Source organism: Eucalyptus grandis, chromosome 7 (genome assembly GCF_016545825.1).
Source record: "Eucalyptus grandis isolate ANBG69807.140 chromosome 7, ASM1654582v1, whole genome shotgun sequence".
NCBI classification, from domain to species: domain Eukaryota; kingdom Viridiplantae; phylum Streptophyta; class Magnoliopsida; order Myrtales; family Myrtaceae; genus Eucalyptus; species Eucalyptus grandis.
This window is the reverse complement of record NC_052618.1, coordinates 5,750,998-5,776,239: the sequence shown is the minus strand read 5'-3', so window position 1 is coordinate 5,776,239 and position 25,242 is coordinate 5,750,998. Positions and strand designations below refer to the sequence as shown.

Here is a 25,242-nt window from a genome sequence, read left to right as displayed (position 1 = left end):
TCTTGAGTCTTGAGTCTTGAGTCTTGAGACTTGAGATTACAAAGTCTTGAGACTTTAAACTATCGATATTCGACTAGATCGATAGAAATGTTTTGTCGCTTCAAAATATTCTACGGAAAGATTTCTCCAACAATCTCCCCCTTTTTGATGGTGACAAAACTTTCTTGTAGATTTGAACAACTTTGACCTGCAAAAACATTTCTCAAGCAATATGGCTAACTCATAAAGATTAATAAACAACCAGATTCTGCATCCACAGCAAATTGGTTAGTCTTTCATGAGTAATACCATATAACAATACTTGATATAAATGCAACCAGTCAAGCATCAAAATCCACAGCCAATTTAGTCTCACACCCAAGTTCAAGTTCTCAAGTCATACTAAAAAATAAACATAACCACAAAAGTCAAAGTTTTAAAAAGATGTTTGTTCAAATTGATTCTCCCCCTTTTTGTCATCATTAAAAAAAGAGGGTGAGAAAGGAGTCATGTCTGCTTGGGAATGCGCACGATCTGGAATTCTCCCATTGACTGGACTACGCCTTCTAGCCTCTTGAAGTCCTCCCTTAGATGAGCTACTTCCTCTCCTTTGGCATTGGCTTGAAGTTGCAGAGCGAGGTCTTTCATCTTGTCCTCCAGGCTGACTGAAGATGCTTGTCCAGCATTCTTCATGGCTTGAATTTCACAGTCCAGAGCATATATCGGCCACGCATTTTAAGAATATCCATGATGCGATGAAAATCTGCAGAATTGTCTGTCGTGTATGCGGCATGAGCTTTTTCAGATGGAGTAAATGTATACGATGGCGCTTCGTATAGTCTTGCAGATTTGGTGTCGACGTATCACCTTCTTCGTGCAATTGAGAAGCCTGAAATTCTTCTGGGTCTGCTGGAGATTGTCGTGGACCTTCACTATCTGCAGCATGAGGTGTAGTCCTTTCTTGCTCGCCAACTCCCCCGTCTCTAGGACATCCAAAAGGGAAGAGTGATGATCATGCTCTAGATTTCCCTTCTCTCCAGATTCAGCAGACTTTTCTTTCTCTTCTTCAGCTTCTTTCTCCTTCTCTCTCTGTTCTTCTTCTTCTCTTTAGTTCTTCTGAAGTTCGTCACCGAGAAACGTAACGTCCGGGTTCTTGTCAGTGCATGGATAGTAGGATCTTCATCCTCTTCATCTTCATCCTCCAGGATGAGAGATCTTTTCTTCTTTTTCGATGGGGCTCCAATGACCTCCTTTCCTTTTCTCTTTGAAACAGTCTAAACAGGAGATTTTACTCTGAATTTCTCCATTGCCTTGGAAAGTTCTTGTAGACGCATCTTCGTTAACATCTTCAAACCTACCACCATCTTATCACATGGTTGAACACAAAGAGTTTGAGGCGGTTCAATATTCATGTGTCTGAAGATCTTGGTCACCAGACCAGGATAAGGCAATTGTCCTTTGTCTTTCGACATTGCTCTATACATATGGAAGAGAATAGTGTGCGGGAGAGAGAACTTTCGTCCCTGTGTTAATCGCGTACATCAACTTTGCTTTAAAGAGACACGAAGTCTTTGACGTAGACTTTGGTCTAAGACAGTTGATCACAATCTTATGAAGCACAATGTTGATGGCATTCATCCTGGAATAGGTAACTTTCTTCTCTGCGTCCCTATCTTTGATCAGTTCTAGAGTAGTGCGAGCAGGTGAGACTTTGATTGGTAGATAGCGTCCTCGTTCAACTCCAACTATATCAGCCAACATATTCACATCTACCACGTAGACTTTGTCTCGTACACTAAATGATATTCTATTCGCATCCAGAAAGCTAAGATTTGAATAGAAATAAGCGGTCAAATGAGCATACTCGTCCGTAGAGTCAGAGCAAAAATTCTCAAGTTGAAACAAATTCAACTGTTCTCTTAAGTTTATGTTGATGGTGTCCAGGAAGTCAAAATCGGCACTTCTAGGGTTTATCACCCCTCTTTTCAACAGCTTGGAATACACTTTTTCTTGATCCTTGGATCTGAACAAATCCATCCGATTTCCTTTCACCTTTGCTGCCACTCCCATTTTCGGTTGAAATTCAAGAAACATTCTGTCATCATCGTTCCTTTCAATTAAATTTTGTCCTGGCATAAGAGGATCACTTGGAATGTTTGCAAGTGCTTCCTCTGCTTTTCCTTTCGGGGCAATTCCCAATTCCTCCATTTTCTTCAGAAAACGATACTCATTCCCATAATTTTTGTCCTTAAGGAAGTCATCTATATTTCAATGGAGTACTTGTGCTTTTCAACGCACGATAAAGTTTATACATAAAGGAGGGCTTTTGGACTCTACTTGGGTTGGCATCCTCGATTATCTCTTCTTCCGAATATGACTTGCACCTTGTGGGCGGGGAGGCGTTGAATGACATGGATGAGAGCGAATCGGACTTTGTCGCTGACTTGTTAAGTCTTCTTCCTCGGTGAGATCGAAGTGAGTCGGTCCCTTCTCCATTCTTTGTGGTCCCCCTTGCGATTCTTGATGATTTCCTCGAAGAAGACATCTTTCTTTGTCGATTGGAAGATTCCTTCACTTGCTTTCCCAAGAAAAATGACCACTTTCTCGACAACGAACAAGCGGTAGAGAAACAAAAGATCGGGAGAAGAGTGCCTTTTAGGGTTTTTAAGATTGGGGAAAAAAAACTGTATATATATAACTCAGTTTTGAAAAGGGAAGTTCAATCGGTGCAAGGAAAGTGAACGATCACTTCTTTTCAAAATCAATAACTGCCAAAATTATTCTTTTTTAAAAAAATCTTCAAATTTCATGCGAATTATAGAATAACTGAACAAAAGATCGTACCTTTTCGAGTTAAAATAACTAAATGAAAATTCGTACCTCTTAAATAAAATACAACTTACAGTCTATAGCCACGAATGTCTGAGTCTTAGGATTTAAAGTCTGAAAGATTAGAGTCTTAGAGTTGGTGAGTCTCTAGACTTTAACTTCTTCAGGCTTCAAAATGTTGAGTCTTGAACGGATAAAGTCGAATTGATTTTTCTCCAAAGGCTTTGTGAATATATCCGCTAGTTGACTCTTTGAATCAACAAATTGAATCGAGATTTCTCCATTTTGAATATGATCTCTAATGAAGTGATGTCGAATCTCAATATGCTTTGCTCTTGAATGAAGGATTGGATTTTTGGTGAGATTGATCGCACCGGTGTTGTCACATCGATTTCGTGCATGAGTCTTCAATCCCAAAGTCTCGTAGCTGTTGTTTTATCCATAGAATTTGCGAACAGCAGCTTCCAAGAGCTACATACTCGCTACGTCGTTGAAAGAGCTACAGTGCTTTGCTTCCTCGAAAACCAAGACACCGTCCTGTTTCCAAGTAGTTGACAAGTTCCAGAGGTGCTTTTTCTATCGACTCTGCAACCGGCCAGATCTGCATCTGAGTATCCTAGAAGATTAAAGTCTCCCTTCTTGGGATACCAGAGACCGATGCTTGAAGATGAGGCAACGTATTTGATAACACGTTTTACAGCACTGAAATGGGATTCTCTAGGATCTGATTGAAACCTAGCACAAATGCAAACACTCAACAAAATATCAGGTCTAGAAGCAGTAAGATAAAGAAGTGAGCCGATCATGCTTCTGTACAGCTTTTGATCTATTTTCTTCCCTTCTTCATCCTTGTCTATCTTCTGAGAACATGACATTGGTATGTCGGTCTTTTGCACTTTTCCAATCCAAACCTTTTGACAAGGTCATTCGCATATTTTTCTTGATGAATAAAAGTTCCTTCCTTCATTTGTTTCACTTGGAGTCCAAGAAAGAATGTTAACTCTCCCATCATACTCATTTCAAACTCATCCCGCATAAACTTAGAAAATTTCTTGCATAGACTTTCATTAGGTGATCCAAAAATAATATCGTCCACATATATTTGAACAAGTAAAAAGCTTTTGCTTTCCTTTTTGATAAACAAAGTAGTATCTACTTTACCTTTGACAAAACCATTATGTAATAAGAACTTACTTAGTACGTCGTACCAAGCTCGAGGTGCTTGCTTTAAACCATACAAGGCCTTTTCGGTCGAAGACCGAGTTTGGCTTCTTTGGGTCTTCAAACCAGGTGGTTGATCCACATAAACTTCCTCATGGATGAATCCATTTAGGAATGCACTTTTGACGTCCATTTGGAATAACCTGAAATTTTTATAACAAGCAAACGAAAGTAATAGACGAATAGCTTCTAACCTTGCTTTTGGAGCGTAAGTCTCATCATAGTCTATTCCTTCTTCTTGCGTATATCCTTTGGCCACGAGTCTTGCTTTGTTTCGTACGACTTTTCCTTCTTCATTCATCTTGTTCCCGAATACCCATTTGGTTCCAATAACAGTTTTACCTTTTGGTTTAGATGTCAATTCCCTGACATCATTGATGTTGAATTGTCTCGAGTTCTTCTTGCATAGCTTCGATCCAACTTTCATCGATAAAGCTTCTTCTATGCTTTTTGGTTCGATTTCAGAAATGAGAGCCACAAAGACTAGATTCTTCACGCATTTTTGATCTGGTGCGAATTCCTTCATTGATTTCGCCAATAATGAGATCTTTAGGATGACTGGATTTATGCTTCCAATTCTTGGTTGTTCCGCCCTGGTTGATGATCTCTTTCTTTGTTTGAATCTTCATGTGCTTCTTGATGTTGGTCTTCCAGAGACTGAGATGCTTCTTGAGTTGTAAGCATTGGAAGGTCTAGAGTAGGTTCGAGACTCTTCATACCGAGTCCGGCTGGATTCATCTTGCATTGAGTCTTGGAATTTAACATTCGTTGATTCCACCACCGATCGGCTTTTCTTGTTATAGACTCGTAGGCTTTGCTTGATGTAGAATATCCAAGGAAGATGCCTTCATCTGATCTTTCTTCAAACTTACCAACTCGATCATTTGCATTTTTCAAAATAAAGCATTTACAACCAAACACATGAAAGTATGAAACAATAGGCTTTTTTTCTTTGAACAATTCATAGGGGGTATTCTCTAAAATAGGTCTTAAAAAGACTCTATTTATAATATAGCATGCTGTTGAAACAGCTTCAGCCCAAAATCGTGAAGAGATTTTGCTTTCAATTAAAAGTGTTCTAGCCATTTCTTGAAGAGATCTATTCTTTCTTTCCACAACTCCATTTTGCTCTGGAGTATATGGAGAGGAAAACATATGATTAAAACCAGATTTATCACAAAATTTCGTAAAATCTTGATTTTCAAATTCACTTCCATGATCTGTTCTTATGCATGAGATTGCACATCCTTTTTCATTTTGAACCTTTTTAGCAAATTTTTCAAAATACGAAAAGGTTTCTGACTTACTTGCAATGAAATATACCCAAGTAAAGCGGGAGTAATCATCCACAATTACTAGGCAATATTTCTTACCTCCAATGCTCTGGGTTCTGGTTGGTCCGAAGAGATCCATATGAAGCAACTGTAGTACATGATTAGTAGAAACATGGTTTATTTGCTTAAATGAATTTCTTACCTACTTTCCCAGAATGCATGGAGTGCATGAATCAGACTTTTGGTATGGCAATTTAGGTAGACCTCGAACAAGCTTTTTTGATGAAATTTTGTCTAATTGTTTCATGTTGACATGGCCAAGCTTTCGTGCCATAAGACTGCTTCATCTTGAATTGAGATTAGGCATTGTGCTTCATTTGGTTTTACATCAAGAAGGTAGATATTTCCATGCCTTCGACCCATGAAAGACGAGTTGAGTCTTTGCTAATTCCAGAACATATGCCTTCTTGAAAGGAGATCTTGAAACTAGTATCACACAATTGGCTAATACTTAGAAGATTGTAGTTGAGTCCTTCCACTAGAGAGACATTGCTTATTGTGAGATTTCCAATTTTCACAGTTCCAAATCCCACAATGCTTCCTTTGCTGTTTTCTCCAAATGAAACTTTTCCACCATTCACTTGATCAAGCTTTATGAAGCAATTTGAGTCTCCTGTCATGTGTCTTGAACATCCATTTGTCAAGATACCACTTAACTTTCTTTTGACAGACCCGCATTCAAAAGTGAGTCTCAAGCTTTCTTTGGTACCCAAATTTTCTTGGGTCCTTTGGCGTTAGTAGAATAAGCATTACTAGGCCATACTTTCTTAATGAGGCTTCCAAACCATAGGATACTCTTTTTCAAAATGATCGATTGTTACACTTTGAACACCTTAAAGCACTTCGACCTACGAGACTTTACAAAGACTTTCTTGAAATGATTTTTGTAAGCCTCTTTTGACGGTCTTTTCTTAATTCTTTCTTTTACTTTTGGAAAATCAATCAAAGGAATTGTTTAAGTCATACCCAAACCAGACTTGTTAAAGTAAGGTCTTTGATTTGAAAGAACTTTTCAAGTTTTTCAGACCCTATTGAAAATTGCTTTGAAATATTTGATAAGTCAGTTTTTAAGAAAGCATTTTCTTTTGAAAGTTTATCTTCATTCTCCTTAAGAGTAGAAAAATTCAAGTCTAAACTTTTCACTTTTTCTTCTAAAATATTTTCCTTTTGTTTTAAAACTGAGTTTTCCTTTTTAAGTTCGGAAATCCTTTTTAGAGAAGTCTTAAGACTAAAACATAGTTCATCAATGTATTTAGAGACTTTGACAGGGATTTTATAATCACTTACCTCAAATTCACCGTCCGAGTCGATCCAGATCCGAGTACGATTGTGCCATTAGACACAGGTTGGCATATTCCTCATCACTTTCTTCACACTCTGTATCGCTCCAAGTTTCGGCTTTGAGAGCTTTTCGAGACTTTTCAGCTTTTCCTCTTTTCTTCTTCAGGAGAGGACAATTTGGTCGATGTGTCCCTTTTTCTTACATTGAAGCAAACTACATCTTTGTTTGGTTCCTCATTATCAACAAACTTGGTTTGCTGTTTCTGAAGACTTTGTTTCCTTGAGTTGAACCTTCTTCCTTTTCTATTCAGCTTTTTGAACCTTCTAATCATAAGAGCAAGCTCCTCATCGTCCAGATCTTCTTCAGAGTCTCGTATCATCGTAATCATCGTTAGATTTTAATGCAATGGATTTCTTACCTCTTGGATCTTCGTCTTCATTAATTCGTTCCACTTCATAAGACCGAAGAGTTCCAATCAGCCGATCTACGATAATGGCATAATTCTTTGCGTCTCTCTTATTGAAGTCTTTATATGATTCCAATCCTTGGAGAGTCCACGCAGTAGCTTATTCACCTTCATAGGATCAGAAATTTTCTGTCCTTGATTCTCAAGGCCATTGACAATATACGTAAAACGGCTAAACATGTCGGTTATAGATTCTCCTTGTTTCATTTTGAAGGCTTCATATTGACCAAGGAGAATGTTAATTTTGGTCTCCTTCACTCGGTCTGTCCCTTCATAAGTGATATGTAATCTGTCCCGAGACTTCTTTTGCTGTATCACAAGAAGATATTCTGTTATATTCAGTTGGTGATAAAGCACAATATAAAGAGTAAATTGCTTTTGCATCGAGTGCTTGTCTCTTGTTTATCTCTTCTTGAGACATTCCATTTGGTTTCAACAGTTTCTTTCCCTCTTTTGGATGCGATGCGGCGGTAGGAGTAATTCCTCTTTCCACCACATCCCATTCCGAGAGGATCCTTTGATCGTAGAAAAGCTTTCATCTTGTTTTTCCGATGTTGTAATCCTTTCCATCAAAGTAGGGTGGTCTCGGTATTGCTTTGCCCTTCCATCAGCCCCGGTGCTAGCATACCGGCCATGGATCTTTTACTCGAAGTAAAACACTTCAAATAAAGTAAGAACACAGGCTCTGATACCAATTGATAATGCTAGTACGAGTACCTAGAGGGGGGTGAATAGGTTTATGAAAATTTTCTTGGAGATTGCACAATACTTAGACAGATGAAGTATTAAAAAATCAATCGTAAGACTGAGTAAAGGAAAGAGAGAAATAAACACGAGGTTTATAGTGGTTCGGCTTGATTCAAGCCTACGTCCACTCTTCTGCACTGACAACCGATTGGCTGGATTCCACTATGAACAAAGAGATGTTACAGTGTTGATCTTCCTTGATTTCTCGATGTAGATGATCTACTACACTCGCTCAAGGTGTCACCTAGTATAAACACTCTCTGTGTATACAATTTCGCTCGAACCGTATCGACTAACAATCAAGGTTCTTCGACTCGGAATTTTTCTATCGATCACACACTTAAAACAACTAGAACGTCTTCCTTTTATACTCCTTTATGCCATCATAGCCGTTGGCACTTACCAAAGGAATTCCTCCAATCTACCCGTTGGACGGAATCAATTAAGAAAATCATCCGAGCTATTTAAGGAATCTGATGATAGCCCATCAATCCTGTTCGCCCATACAATCAGGATTTTGGTTTCCAAGAATAGAACATTCCAAGAATGTTTCGTCGACCATCGGATCTTTAATTGTTCTTAGATAAGAATAAAAAAATCCGAAGTGATTATCCAACCAAGGGATCTTTTCCAGAGGATTGGATCGAATCCTCAACCATATACTTCGGCCGGATATCCTTCGCCACCGGATTAGAAAGAGGCGTCGGTGAGAATAATCTTGAGTCTTGAGTCTTGAGTCTTGAGACTTGAGATTACAAAGTCTTGAGACTTTAAACTATCGATATTCAGACTAGTGATAGAAATGTTTTGTCACTTCAAAATATTGGAAAGATTTCTCCAACAGCCGTAACCTCTCTCTTGTTCATAGTGGAATCCAGATAGGCTAAAATCGGTGAAGAATAGTGGACGTAGGCTTGATATAAGCCGAACCACTATAAACCGCGTGTTCAATTTTCTCTTCTCTCAATCTTACTTTGATTATCGTTTCCTCCAACTGTCTAGTATTGTGCAATTGATTGAGAAAAATTCTTTATATACCTATTCACCCCCCTCTAGGTACTCATACTAGCAATATCACATCCGTCAACCTCTGTTGACATACAAATTGGCTATCCATTCAGAAGGATCAAATTCATACTCTTTTTAAGTTGTTGCTGTATTATCTTATTGATGGTCAAAAGAGGAAGGTGTTAGTGTCATTTGCAAGCAAATTAGAAAGCCTTTGGAATCGATTTTGCAAGCTATTCCACAAGAAAAGCCAGTGGAGCAGCACGGGATTACTCTTTATGCAGCAAGATTAGAGCCAAGAGAGTTGTCACCATCTTGAAGTCACAATTTTACTTCTCTTGAGAGGGAGTTTTCCAATACGATGAAGGAAGCTAAAATCTCTCAGAGAGGAAGATCGAGGCCCTTGCCCACCTCCACTCCAATCACCTGAAGAATCCCTTTGTTTATTATCTGACCAAAATCAAGACAACCATTATCAGGTGTGCAAAAATTGATGCCAGATTTTACTAGAATAGTGCCACAGAGATTAAGACTAGTTATTAGATTGATACCCAAAGTAATACCGCGGAATCTTGCGGGGTGTTTGGATGGATCCATTAACTTAAATGTGATTTATAATTTGTGGCATTATTTGACGAGAGTGCTCTCCAAGAAACTTGCCAACTCATATTATGTATAACCACTATCATGAATATTGAAATGTTCCTAATTAAACATTCTTAAAATATCTTAAGAGCACTGTTAACAAAATCGAATTTTATAAATCAATTTAATATGCTCTCTCCTTTGTATCTAGCATTACTAAATTTAGTAACCACAACACCGGAACGTCCTTGAACAAAAAGAAGCAAGAAATTATGCTGAGAGAAAAAGAGGCTGACCAGTTCGACAATGAATGTCCCGATGAGGCCAATCATGCAAGCTCTGGAGTTCCAAATCTCGGCAGTTCTTGTGATTCCGAGAAATGGAGCCTGGAACTTGGGCTCTACTTTCGGCACTTCCACCTGTGCTTCCAGCAATCCAACATGAGCTGAAATTCTCTCTCTCTCTCTCTCGAGAGAGAGAGAGAGAGAGCTGATGGGTACCCCGGAGGGAAGCTTGGCGGCTCGGACCCTCAGAGAGAGGGGCTTTCTGGAGGCTTGGTTGGGACTGTGGAGGATGAGGAACTGGTGATGGTGGCAGCCTCCATGGAAAATCTTCGAACCTCTGATCGTGGGAGCAAAGAGAAGAAGATGAGGGGATGGTGAAAAGAGCAGCCATTTCTCTCACTCTGGGGTCCTCCCCACATTCCCCCTATCTATCAGAAAATGCGGACGATCGGTCCCTGAACATACACTGACTCTTCAATGTGGCCCTCACATTCATAATCTTTCACAATCGAATCTCCATATTCGTAAAATGTTTCCTAATTAAGTCTTTTGGTTGCACAATTCCGGCAAATCGAGCTTCATGTGTCCCTCAGTGCCGGTCAAAAAAATTTGTATGCGAAACAAAAAAATTGGTGTCACTGTGGGCAATCAATTTGGGCTGACCAAAACACATACACAACAATCAGAAAAAGCTTCTAAACATGCTCTCAATGGCTTTTCGGTTTCTAGCATTACCTGTTATTTTCATTTTGAAATTTTGCACACATTAGCTTCAATTTGCCAGAGTTGGAATATGACGTGGATTAGAAAAATTTTACAAGTTTAAGAACGTGATTCCCTAAATTATCAGTTTGAGGATCACATTAAGAAATCATTGCAAGTAGTGCAACTTGAAGATTGAATGATTTTCTTGACATGTGCATTATTAAAAAAGTAATGGCATGGTCATATTGCCGTATTGATCATGGGATGATTCTGCTGGACTTAAATAAATGTATGACGTGGAAGTTTGTGACCCGCAGATTCTCCAATGGATGGACATGTGACAGTGGGTCCCGACTTAGAAAAGGAGATCCTACTGAAATATCCTCAATCTTGGCCCAGGTTTGTGGACCAAAAAATGACTAGGCAAAAGGGAAAATGCTTATAAGAAGAAAAAAAGAAAAATTAGAGGCCGTAGAATAGAGGTTGAAAATTCTAAGTGGCATTTGCTTAATCTATTATTATATAAATATATAAACATTAGTCATTGAACGTTGCTTAGAGCTTTTGTACAAATCCCTAGAAATTTCATTTCATTATATATCGGAGGAACAATTGGGAGAAGTAAATTCTTTTATCTAAAAACTAGCAAAAAGTACACGCATGTGTGGTTTATAGGAAAAAAATATTAAATTTGTGTGGAGAGAGTGACAAACATTAAATATTAAAATTAATTTGGGAAAGATAGTTAAATGGTAGAGAGATGACAAATTTAAATGCAATTTGGAAAGTAAGATATTTATGAATTCACTTGATAATTATCTTGACTAATTAATTTATATTGTATACCGACCAAAAAAACATTTATATTGTATATATTTTCTTGGACAATTTAATGATAACACGCCTTAACCATCCACATGGCATTCAATGTATTTTTTAATATTATATTTGAGATTGAAAATTAATCATAGTGATGTCCAAAATAATAAGATTACAAAGAAGTCCATATGCTTATTAGAAGAGACTTTAAAGCTGCGGAATATATATATTGGATAATAAGGATGGGGAGGGCGAGCAAGCATACTACGCTTCGTAGCATTATTATAAGGGTCGCACCCTATTTGGTGAATTTTTTCAAGTTTGGGGTAACCAAATACTCAATGATTTCGAATAGTAGATAAATTCCAATGGAGGGTCATTAATAATCAATTAAATCGTTAATTCAACTTCAAAAGTGGATGAATTCTAATCTGCTTTGAAGTCTCAAGGACCTAGCAAATTCAAATTTTAGTACAAATAGTAGATTGAAAATAACAAGTAAATTGCTTAAAATTTTATTGAATCGGAATATAGGGCTTTCAATCTTGAAGGCCATGCTTTCTTGATGATTGAAACTGGACATAAACAACTAATGAAGATGACTGAAATGCATAAAAAAAAAAATCGATGAATCACTAATTAGTACAAAATTTGATTGTCACCATTTTTCATACTTCACTTGAATTATATCCATTGAAAACTTGGGATTGATAAACTCATCACACATTCCACTGATTGATCTTATGCGTCAAGTGTATTCACATGGTCTTAGTTTGGGCCATTCTCTTCTTTACATTTGAGCCTAAATTTTGGGCTTGGTGTCAGAATAGTTGCTATGGAATGTTTGATTTGAGCCATAAAAACTCAGTCCACCTATGACTATACAAACCCATCATAGTTGTAGAATTTGTCCTGGTTTTTCACCTTTCAATATTCACGTGATGATAACACGTTCCATGAAGAAGGTTTTGCTCAGTAATTGTGTGTATTCGATTGGTATTTGTAATTAGCAAAGACCAAGACAAATTTGAACTATTTTATTATGTGGGAGGCAAAGGTCCAAGCTAAGCCCATCAATATATCAGCTGGATTTATCAGCTGGATTTATGTTCACTCAAATTTTTGAATCAATAAATTACGGTCCATTAGAATACTTTCAATGTCTCACATCACAATCATTCTTTGATGTGGACTACTCCAACGTAAGTCATACGTGTACATGATATACCTCGTCAATCCAAATATCCTTTTGTATTAACATATTTATTGGGATCTATATTTACTAAAAAACTATGGTTGGGTCACGAGCAAACTAGAATACTCTATTTATTTGATATTGCACTAAATCTCCGACATGGTATCTCTCGCACATGTACCTTAATGCACCGAATTCTGGGTAAATGTCAGAGATAGGATTACTAGGCTTACCTTCTGTTATGTACTAATCCTCTCATTATCGTGAGAGAGACATGCATAATGACATTAAACAGACGGTTAAAATTTGTGGTTGTCCTTCTCCGCATGCTCGTAGTGAGCTTCCAGAAGAAAGGCATCGCCATGCATCATTTTGCAGTCATTGTACGCCATCGGTTTCTGACTCAGCGATGACTATGGGAAGACAACAAAGCATTGACTGACGTTGACGGACGCCTTAGTCTACTTTGGCGACTCCGTAAAATGTGTAATTGGCGTGCAGAGACAGGCGAGTCCAGAAGAAATTTAAGGTTGCTGATGAACTCGGACCAATCAGTTAATCACACGACAGAGGTGTAATACGACCCGGACAGATTAGTTGACCACAAGACAGGATTCATATTGAAGGCTGGCTGGACGTTCGTCAGGGGTGCACAAGTTGGGGCACTGATTATTGAAATGAAATCGCATGAGTTTGGACTCGACGCTGGGCAAGTCTCTTGCATCATTATAGGAACTTCAAAGCCTCTGGCCGTGTTCCTTGGGATTGTTCTGACGGTGACTCTCCTGGCAAACACAGCCGCAAGTCATGGAACCGGCGATTTCACGTACAGTAGTTTCAAGACTGCGAATCTGAGCCTCGATGGTTTAGCTGTACTCACTGGCGATGGCCTCCTGAGGTTAACCAACGTGACCAAACAGAAGGTAAGTCATGCCTTCTACCCCGACCCTATCGCGTTCAAGAACTCATCCAACGGTGCTGTCCACTCATTCTCCACCACGTTTGTCTTCGCTATAATTCCCGAATATCCAGCTCTGGGTGGTCATGGGTTCGCCTTTGTGATAGCTCCTCGTAGAGAAATTCCCGGAGCTCGGCCTAATTTTTTCTTGGGCCTCTTCAACGAAACCAACAATGGCAATGCCACGAACCACATTTTCGCTGTAGAATTTGACACGGTTCAAAACAACGAATTCAGAGATATCAATGACAACCATGTTGGGATCGATGTCAATGGGCTGACCTCTGCAAAATCTTCCCCAGCTGGATACATCGAAAACAGCGTTCAAGGCTTCAGAAACTTGAATCTGATTAGTGGTAAAGCAATGCAAGTTTGGGTGGCTTATGATGGTGTGCAGAAAAAAATCAGTGTCACATTAGCCCCTGTCAATGTCAACAAACCGAGCATTCCCCTTTTGTCTCTGTCCTGCAATCTCTCGCCAATTTTCAAGGAGACCATGTACGTTGGGTTTTCATCTTCGACCGGCTCGCTCTATACTTCTCATTATATCCTTGGATGGAGCTTTAAATTAAATGGACAAGCTCAAAGGCTAGATTTGTCTCAACTTCCTAGATTACCACATAGGAAAAAGAAGCAGAAATACAATCTTCTCACTACTGGACTGCCTTTCATATGTTTGTTTATTCTGTCCATTCTAGTCTTTGCTGTGGCTTATGTGATAAGAAGACGACGGAAATTCGCAGAGGTTCTCGAGGATTGGGAACGCGACTACAGTCCGCATAGGTTCAAGTACAAAGATCTCTATGTTGCCACAAAGGGGTTCAGGGATGAGGAACTGTTAGGAACTGGTGGATTTGGTAGGGTTTATAGAGGGGTATTACCCACCATGAAAACTGAGATTGCAGTGAAGAGGATTTCTCATGAATCAAGGCAAGGGATGAGGGAGTTCATTGCGGAGATTATCAGTATTGGTCGGCTTTGTCATCGGAACATAGTAACACTCCTCGGTTACTGCCGTCGAAAGGGTGAGCTGCTGTTGGTCTATGAGTATATGCCGAATGGAAGCCTAGACAAGTACCTCTATAACCAACCAAAGATGACCCTCAGTTGGAACCAAAGATTTAGAGTGATCAAAGGTGTTGCATATGGCCTCTCTTATCTCCATGAAGGATGGGAACAAGTAGTGATTCACAGAGATATCAAAGCTAGCAACATCTTGCTTGATTCAGAGCTAAATGGGAGGTTAGGAGATTTCGGGCTTGCAAAACTATATGATCATGGTACCGATCCTCAATCCACCCATGTGGTGGGAACTCTTGGGTATATGGCCCCGGAGAGCACTCGAATGGCTAGGGCCACTACGAGCACAGATGTTTACGCATTCGGCGCATTTTTGCTCGAGGTCACTTGCGGAAGAAGACCGATTGAGGTTTGGGAGGATAATGATGTGATATTGGTGGAATGGGTGTTTTCTTGCTGGGATAAGGGTGACATACTGGAGGCAAGAGATCCAAATTTAGGGACGGACTTTTTGGCGAAGGAGGTGGAGCTAGTGCTGCAACTCGGATTGTTGTGCTCCCAATCTCAGCCAACTGCGAGACCAAGCATGCGTCAAGTAGTGCAGTACTTGGAAGGGGATCTCGCATTAGAGGAGTTCTCATCTCTCGGTATTTCAAGAAGTGGATTCCCATTTGCATGTCATGAAGGTTTTAGTACGTCTGGCAGGTCTTATCCGTTTTACGGAGACAACGCATTTTCTCAGATGTCTTCTGTTGCAAACTCTGTACTCTCTGGTGGAAGATAAGTCTTAAGCTCGGCATATTAAATTGAAAGCACATTTCATAGATCCAAAGTAGTTACCAAACTAGTGCTCTTTTGCATCAATAATTCGTAGTTTGCGACTCTGCAATTATATGTAAACCGTAATGTAAGATTCAACGTTTTAACCAATTTCTGCAGTAAACTCTTGGATGTTCTTCGGAATGTCTGCATTAGCGCAAACTGTCTTATTTTTCGGTTTCCCCTTTGGGACAGCCTCCAAATTATATGAGCAAGTCCACCTTTTTCAAGGCTTTTAATTTATTAATGCCTATATACCATCGGCAGAAAAATTATTCTCAGGATGTTAATGTGATGCTAGCATGTTTAATGTGAGGCATTATTGAATGCTAATATAGATGTCATGCCAATAAAGCCTTTCACTGAATCAAGTGAGGAAAATTATTCTCACGACGTTAATGCGCTGCTTTTGTAGAATAAGTGCTCTTCCTTTCAAACGAACAAGGACTGACCCTGTTTATGAAAGCTAAGTAAACGGGGAACTCTGGATTTTTGACGTATATTACATTAACTAGCGGCGAAATTTCCTCCATATAACAGAGAACATAAAAGTCAGGCACTAGCAAATCTATTCAAGACTGGAAATAGTTACCCTTGTGATTAAAGAATGATAAAGACCAATTATCGAAACACATAACGCACTTGGCTCATCTACTATTAAACGTTTAAGAAATCAGACTTCGTTGGATAAATATCCAAGTTTTACTGCCAAGGAAATTCTCTGTTACGGTTGAAATAAAAAGAAAAAAAGAAAAAAAATTCTCCGGCACTACAAGACCAAAAAAAGGGGCTCGCATATCTATTTTATAAATATATTTACATGTGGGCCCAAGGAGTAATGAGCGGAAAAAATAAGGGCGTGTTTATTAACGTTTTATTCCGAAGAACAATTTTTAACAGAAATAGTTATGTTTTTTTTTTTTTCCTAAGAACAATTTTTGAGTATAAGAACAAGCTTGGTAACTTCAAAAAATTTATACTCTAGAAATAGAAATGTATTTGGTAAACTTGTATAATTTTGTTGTTTCTTTTAATTTTTCAATATTTTTCAATATTTTTAATATATTTTTCCTTTTATTTCTTTCTTTTCTTCTTCTTCTTTTTTTCTTCTTTCTTCCTTTTGGCGGTCGCCGGCCTCGGCCATGGTCGGTGACCAGCTAACGAGGGCTGGCAATCTTGCTAGAGCATCGTTGGCCCCCGATGAGGCCCCTCCGGCGAGGCCAAGCCTAGCCGTGGCTGGGCGAGCCTGAGCTCACCCAAATCTAGTGAGGCGAGCTCGCCCGGCCACCGGCCAGGCTCGGCCTCGTCGGGCTATCGCGAGTGACGTCGACCTGGCGGTGGCCCGCTAGGCCGAGCCTCAAGCGAGCTCGCCCGGCCACGGCAAGGCTCAACCTTGCCGGAGGGGCCTTGGCGAGGCCGACGACACTTCAGCAAGGAACAAAAGTATAAACAAACACATTTCTGTTCTTTTTTTGTTGTTGGAGAAAACTTCCTTATTTGTTTTGAAGTTGACAAAACATTTCCATCAGTCTAGTCTAAAGACTTGCATACTCTATCGTCAAAGTCTGAAGACCTTCAGACTCAAGATTTAAAGTCTACCCTCACTGATAGCTTCCAGATCGATGAAGAAAAGATTCATCCGATGAAGAAGATTTATCCAGATGCGAGTATATCTTTAAGGATTTCGTTCATTTGGTTGAAGAATATCTCATGGCTAGAGATAGCATTTCATGATCAATTATTCTTATTGAAATCAATACGGATAATTAGATCGGTTGATTTGCAAAGTATACTTAGAAGGTTCTACTTATGGAAACCTAGATCCTGATTATATGGGCGAACATGATTGGTAAACTATCATCACATTTCTCAAATAACTCGAGATCTCCCTAATTGATTTTGTCCAATGGGTAGATTAGAAGAACTCATTTGGAAGGTGTTCGAGTATGTGCGTGAAAGAAAAATTCCAAAGTCTGAAGCTCTTAATTCTTTGCCGATTCAATCGCTGAGCTTAAGTTATATTCAAAGAGAGATTAAATACTTGTGAGATCTTAAGAAAGTGTAGTAGAGTATTTACACTGTGGAATCAATGACGTGAGACTATAAAATCTCTTTTGGTTTTTAGTAGAATCCCGCCAGTGGGCTGTCAGTACAGGAGAGTGGACGTAGGCTTGGTCTAAGCCGAACCACTATAGACTTTGTGTTTCAATTCTCTTTCCCTAAACTCTTTGCTTTAATTCGTAATCTTATATAAATGTTTACAGTCTTTTATATCTTCATTCTATTATTCTTAAAAGATGAATTAAGTTGTTAAATCTTGCAAAAACTTCTTTAACACCTAGTCACCCCTCTATAGATGTTCTTTCTAGCCACTATGATTTGTTCCCCAGAACAAAAAAAAAAAAAAACAAAAAAACAAAAACAAAAAAAAAAACAGAAATTTTTGTTCTGAGGAACAGAAACACAAATAAACAAATAGGCCCTAAAAGTCTAGGTTTGCTTTCCTGTCATAGCCGTTCAAAAGGAAAAGAAGACTTCGTGGGTTTTTTTTTTTTTTTTTTTCATCAAGCAAGCCGCCCCATAAATGGTCATCAAATTTTTAATTTAGCTACCAATGTGAATAATAAATTTTATAATTTGTTCAATATGATCCAAATTTTTTAATTCAATATGTAATGTGATCTCGGAATTTTTAAATTGTTCAATTTGATCTGTAAAATTTTAGTATATGTTTAATATAATTTCTAAACTATATTGAATATTTTCATATAATTCACAAACTAAATTGAGCAAATATAAATAAATCTTAGGATTACATTAAACATAAATATAATAAATTTATAATTTTCTGATAAATTTTCTCAGCAGAAACCTTGAATGTGCTGTGAAACTTCTTGGTAACACTTGGATAACACTTGGCACTCTGCGTACTCATCAAGTTATTGAAAACTATCCGAGGACAATATAACCTAAACAAGAGTCACGGGTCAGTAGATTGACGTTTTGGTCTATTTCGGCCACACATGTGGAAAATGGCGATAGAGACAGGCAATAATTGAAGACTTTTCAAATGCTGGTAAGTCTTGGGCTAATCGATTTAATTAGAGAAATGAGGAGTCATTCTCAAGGCCGTTGCCTTGAAAACAATATTTAGAGGTGGAATACGATTTTGGTTGCACACCAACTTTGAATCCTTGCATGATTGGATGGTTGGGTCCCTAGGACTGGAAAATTCAACGAGCTAATGGTTCATTACTAGTGAAACAAATGGGGGCACTGATAGCTGAAATTGCATTAAATTCAATTTGATGATCCTAGGGAGATTCAAATGATATCTTCTGAGTTGTGTACTCAGCGAATTTTCCCATGTCCTGGACATGTTCTTCGTGATTGTTCTGGCGGTTTCTTCCCTGGTGAACTTTGCACTCCCTCAGGATTCCAGCAGTTTCACGTACAACGGTTTCAGGTCGGCGAATCTTAGCCTAGATGGTGTAGCCACATTCACTGGCGATGACCTCCTAAGGTTAACTAACGCCACCAAACAGAAGCAGAACCATGCCTTCTACCCTGACCAAATCAAGTTCAAGAACTCATCCAATGGATCTGCCCACTCTTTCTCCACTATGTTTGTCTTCACTATGATTTACGAGTATCCACCTCTGGGCGGTTACGGGTTTGCTTTCGTACTAGCTCCTTGTAGATAATTTCCCGGAGCTCTGCCTAGTTATTACTTTGGCCTCTTCAATGAAAGCAACAACGGCAATTCCTCGAACCACATTGTCGCAGTAGAATTTGATACAATCCAAAACCATGAATTCCTTGTTATCAACGACAATCACGTTGGGATTGACGTCAATTGGCTGAGCTCCGTAAAATCTGTGCCGGCAGGATACAGTGCAAGTCCAGGTGAGGTGTTCACAAACTTTAGCCAGATGAGCGATAAAGCCATGCAAGTTTGGGTAGATTATGATGGCTCGCAAAAGCAATTCAATGTCACATGAGCTCCTACCAATGTTGAGAAACCAAAGACTCCCCTTCTATCTCTATCCATTGATCTCTCGCCAATCATCAAGGAGACCATGTACGTGGGTTTCTCATCCTCAACCGGCTCGTTAGTAACTTCTCATTACATCGTTGGATGGAGCTTTAAGGTTAATGGACAAGCTCAAAGACCGGTTTTGTCTAAGCTTCCTAGACTACCCCATGTGAGAAAGGAGGAGAAATCATACCTACTTATTATAGGAGTGCCTTTCAAGTTGTTGTTGTTAGGAAAATCCCTAATGATGTTTTGAAGATGAAAAAATAAATCAAAAGCTACTAACTTGTTTAATAATTGAGTAACAAACTATGTAAATGATAAAACATGTAAAGGATCTTGTCAAAGATTATACATGAAAGAGTTAGAAGACTAAGTGTGCGCATAATAAAATTTCTAGAATAAAAATTGATTTCTGGCTAGAAATTGATTTCCCAATTTCTGAAACAGAAATTGAGAAGTTAAAAATCTTAACTTCTGATTTCTTCTTCAAATCTATTTCTAGAATAAAAATCTGTTCTAGAAATAGAAAAATCAAATTGCGTTACCAAACGGATTTCTGTTCCAAACCTGTTCCATGAAATAGAGAAATAGAGAAATAGAGAAGTATAAATTTTATCATGCGCGCCCTAAATAAACATATTTGAACTATGTCCAGACCTTAAAGCTAAATATGTTCAGAAGAAGACTCTAAGGATGAATATGTTCAGACTTACGTACAGACTATAAAGTCTATTCTAGACGGAAGACACTCATACTTTACTTCAGATGGAACACACTCAGACTTTACATAAAAAATGAGACACAAGTCCAAAACGTGATAAGATCTAGAATGAGACACAAGTCCAGAACGTAACAAGGTCCAAAATGAGACACATGTTCAAAACATGACAAGTTTAGAATGAAGCATGTTCAAAATGAGACAACTTGACAAACGTAACACAAGCCCCAAATACATAATAGCTAGTGATTTGGTTTGAGTTTTACATCAAGATAGATTTAATTGACTCAATCTAATTCATTAACAATTGGATCTTGAAAATAAGAACTTTCTAAACAAAAAGACTATTATATAAACCAATATTCTGTTGTATGGGCAATCAGAATCAACTTGGGATTCTGCTTCTATGACTCAACAATTACTAAATCTTCGCGATACAAATATGTCCAACGGATAGATTAGAAGATGATTCTTTAGATATTGTTCAACGGCTAGTTTGGAAGTGGAGTATTTAAGGAGACCAAGGACTAAGAAGCAAGTAAGAGACGTAACGTAGAATGTAGAATTCTAAAATCTGAGCGAACTTCAATCATACACTTATCTTTCGTGAACTTAAACATTTGTGATCATGAAAGAAATACCAAAAGAGTGACTTAGTGAGATAGTGTGATCTACTACTGAGTATTTGCACTTAAAATTGTAATCTCTTGTTAATCATATAGTGGAATCCTAGTAAAAGGTTGTTAGTGTAAGAGAGTGAAAGTAGGCTTGATCTAAACTGAACCACTATAAATTTTGTGTGCAATATTGTCTTCCCTTAACTCTTTTTATTTAAGTATATTGCATACTTATAGGTTATTTTAGAAGTCTGTTTCATTGTATAATAGATTCTAAACATTTACCAGAAGTTTGGTGGCTCGTTTATCAAACTCCGATCCTCATTCAAACTTTGGTCGTATCTTATTTTATTATGCATTTATTTGTCAAGACTTCGTTTAAATACCTATTCCCCCCTCTAGGTGTTCCCACTAACTTTATCAATTGGTACTAGAGTCAAGTGTTCGTTTTATTGAAGTGTTTTTACTTTTGAACTGAAGATCTTCTATGGCTTGTATCTTAGCACTAAGACTTGTTGAAGAGCTAAGCAACACCAGGCCACCCTATTTCGATGACAAAAAATACATCGTTTGGAAAAACAAAATGAAGGCATTCCTAAGGTCCAGATATCCCTTATAATAGGATGTTGAGGAAAATGGAATCAATCTCACTATTGCATCTACATCAAGCAAGAATGTCAAAGATAAAGAAATTGAATCCCCTACTTCTATGCTTCGAACGGAGATGTCTAAAAGAGAAGCTCTTGATGTAAAAGCTATTTATTTCTTATATTACACATTGTATAATAGAATATCTCCATGTGAAATAGCTAAAGAAGTATAAGATAGACTTCATGTTACTTATGAAGGGACTAATTGTGTAAAAGAGACAAAACTAAACTTCCTGCTTGGCCAATATGAATTCTTCAAGATGAATCCAGGAGAGTCTATTGGGAATATGTTTAGTCGTTTTACAAAAATTGTAAATGGTTTAGCTTAGCAAGGACAACTAATTCATACTTCAAGAAATGTCAATAAACTTTTGCGAGGACTATCAAAGGATTGAAATCATGTCAAGACCTCAATACGAGAGATGCAGAGAATTATGCCACTTTCTGTTGATAACTCATTGGCACTCTTCAATCCTACAAAGTACAACAGATCCCGAAGGTAAGAAATCTATCGCTTTAAAATCTAATGATGATTTTGATGAAAGCAGATTCAAAATATGACATGAACGATGAAGAGTTGGTACACCTGATAAAAATATTTAGAAAGCTAAACAAAAAAGGAAGAAGATTTAATGAAAAAAGACAATACAAGCAGAATAGGTAGAAAAGAACAATGGAAGAAGATGATGAGTAATGAAATATATAATTGATTGCACATTTAGACTCATACTCAAATTTTGAATTAGAATCAGACACAGAACTTGAGGTAAATTACCTTGAAATCACTCTTAAGATATCTAAATATAATGATGAGTTGTGTTTGAATCTCAAATCCACTCTTAAAATGATTTTGAACTGAAAAGGAAAATTCTCAGTTGAGACAACATGATATTTTTCAAAAGGAGAAGTTCAAAAATTTGCAAAATGATTTTATGCAAACAAAAGAAAGTTGAGATTTACTTGTCGAAGAAAATAATTCTTTAAAAAGAATTTTCAAATAGCTCAACAAATTTTCAAAGGGTTCAAAAACATTAGAGCATATACTTTCCATACAAGTACCTTATTATAACAAGTCGGGACTTGGTTTCAATAAGGAAAGTGATTCTCTAATAGACTTTCCTAAAGTCAACGAGAGACTTAGAGAAAGACCTCATAGGCTTGCATATAAGAAGTATTTCAAATGATCTTTACAAAACTTGTTGGTCAAATACCCTAAAGTGTTCAAATTGCGAGTATTCAGAATACTTTGAAAAAGAATGTCCTAAAATTTGGAGACCTATTAAGAAAGATTGTGTAAAAATGGCATACTTTACTAACTCTCATGACCCAAGAAAATTTGGATACCAAAGAAAATATGAGTTGTTTTTTGTAGAAAATAAATAAAAGAAGAAAAAGAATTTAGTAAGGAAGGTATATTTTTTAAATTCTCAATTTGGTTTGTGTCACGCCTCGATTCTCGGGCACGCACACATCCTTCTACTTGGTCGATTTTAAAATGCGATATCCTAAGACTATGTATCGCCGACCCTTTCATTCATTAAGCACATGCGGAAACAGTTATGAATCCTCAAACAATAAAACAATGGGATAGAAAAGCAGGGCCATATTTTTTCATATTGAAATTTATAACCAAACTTTTATACAAAACACAAACAAACCAGAGTACTTCACAACTACTCACAACTTTTTACTCTAACTCTATTCACATCAAAATGGAGTTCGTAAAAGAAGATGGAATCTCAATCCATCCAGGTCATAACTCTCGGTATTATCTTCTTCTTCCAAAAATCCTTCTCCTCAAGTTTCACCTCAGAGTTCTCCTTCTCAGATTCCTCCTTTTCAGCTCCTCATCAGGGTCCTGAAATATTTTCCCCAAACCGGGATGAGACTACGTCTCAGCGAATTCTACCCCACTAAAACTTAATTAGGGAACCAATACACTACTCGGTTGCCTAAGCACAGCACGAGTCATAGGACTTATCTTGGCCTCAGTCTTAACCTGCAATTCAAGGTTATATACAAATGCTTCACAATCATAACGAACAATCAAGCAAATCACGACAATTTGATCAAATCATTGATCAATCGAACCAGTCGATTACATGTCAGACGGACCATTCTATGTCATTGATTCCACACCATATAACCTTCCATCGAGCACTCGGTCACAGAGCCACATCAATGCTCTCGGGCGTCAAGTTCGCCAAAATGACGTATCCACTAGACAATTGTGTGCGTTCTTTAAGGCGCCGTTTTCGCCAGTGATATCCCAAATCACCGAACCACACATGCCTACAACGATGTATTCAATAGACAATTGTGTGTGTTCTTTAAGGCGCCGTTTTCGCCAATGATGTCCTTAATCACCAAACCACACATGCCTATGACAATATGTTTAATAGACAAGTGCATGCGTTCTTTAAGGAGCCGTTTTCGCCAGTGATGTCCTTAATCACCGAACCATACATGCCTATAACAATATGAGTACTAGACCGATACGTGCGTTCTTTAAGGCGCCATTTTCACTAGTGATATTCCAATCACCGAACCACGTAGGCCCATACACCGTGTACGATTGGTTCAAGCCCGCAGTATTTCCGATTCACTCTCATGATTCTACTCACTTTATAACTCAACCAAGCATTATAAATGTTAAATAAATATACTCGGCCAACTACTAGTAAATCAATCAATCTCATTCAATTTCAAACAATTTAGGGTAAATCCCTAAAATATCACAATTTATTTAATTCCATGTAACGTAGAGCTTGATTAAATAAACAAACCATGCCACGACAATCAACACGAGATTTCGGTCATCGGCCATCTCAACCTTAATTTCCGAGAAATAAATAAATAATTAATTAATATCCAAAAATTAAATAATTAATATTAAAAATTCAATTTAGCTCAAAACAAAGCCTGATGAAATAAACGGACTTCACCACGGTCATCAGCATAATATTCAGTCCCTTTGGCCATCCCAGTTAAATTTTTGGAAAATAAATAAATAATTAATTTAATTCTGAAAAATAATATTTAAATACCAAAAATTTCACTTAGGCCCGAATTGTCAAATTGAAGCCCGATAAAGGGTCAGAAAAATCCCGAGCTACCCTCAATAAATAGTAGACCATGTCTACTTGCTAAATACACATTCAATTTGTCTAATTTGCATCACAATTAACTAATAAACACTAATCTAACCACATAAACCTAATTAAATAAAATTAAACAACCATTAAGTGTAGTTAGCCCACTAAGAAAGGATTAGTGAGATTACTCACCGGAATCGCACTCAAATCGGATCAATCCGACGGGGACGGCGCGAAGAACGATTCCTCCTAAAGCACGGCTCGGGTTTGGGGCCAGGAAACCTCACAATGGGCCTAAAACTGCTTCTACAAACCCATTTTCCAGCTGTTGTTCATGGCCAAACGAGGCTGCTCCGGTGGCTGAGATGGCGGAGCAAGGCCAGGGGAGGGTGAGGGAAGCTCCGGCGGGTCCGAACGGTGGCCGGATGAAGCTGGGCGACGGCCGAAGGTGGATGGACAAAGTCCAGGCGAGAGGCGGAGCGGGGGGCTGAGCAAAGACTTCACAGGAGCTAGAGGACACGGCTGGGCGGCGAGGATGCGAGGGGATGGTGAGCGATAAGGCAGCGCATAGGCAGGGGACGGCGGCGACGGCCGCTCTAGCTCCAAGCAGCGTCCACTACCGCTCGCTTCGTCTCTCGCTGGTCTTCACACGAAAACGAGAGGGGGAAGGAAAAGAAAGCTTCAGCGGTGGCCGAAGGGGTGAAGGAGAGGCGGAGGCGAGCGGCGGGGCACACGGGCGACAATGGGGAGCTGCTCCTATCTTCGTGCGGCTTCGCTTCTGCTTCTCCTTTCGTTCGAACAGTGAGGGATAGAGAGAGAAGAGTGCCGAGTGAGAGAGAGGAAGAGATAAGAGTGAGAGGAGAGATAAAGGT

At 38.4% G+C, this 25,242-nt stretch overlaps 2 protein-coding genes across 2 annotated transcripts; one reads left to right on the top strand and one right to left on the bottom strand.

Annotated features, from left to right (window-relative positions):
* Positions 1-9,166: 9,166 nt before the first annotated feature.
* On the bottom strand, positions 9,167-10,467 carry LOC104452536 (light-harvesting complex-like protein OHP1, chloroplastic). Its single transcript, XM_010066991.3, has 4 exons — positions 10,411-10,467; positions 9,952-10,128; positions 9,748-9,870; positions 9,167-9,316 (listed from the first exon to the last, which is right to left on the bottom strand). Exons 1-4 carry the CDS (start codon positions 10,465-10,467, stop codon positions 9,248-9,250), a joined length of 426 nt encoding a protein of 141 aa, XP_010065293.2. The 3' UTR covers positions 9,167-9,247.
* Positions 10,468-13,097: 2,630 nt separating this feature from the next.
* On the top strand, positions 13,098-15,384 carry LOC104452535 (L-type lectin-domain containing receptor kinase IV.1). The gene has a single exon (XM_018876888.2). It carries the CDS (start codon positions 13,132-13,134, stop codon positions 15,214-15,216), a length of 2,085 nt encoding a protein of 694 aa, XP_018732433.2. The 5' UTR covers positions 13,098-13,131; the 3' UTR covers positions 15,217-15,384.
* The last annotated feature ends 9,858 nt before the right edge of the window (positions 15,385-25,242 follow it).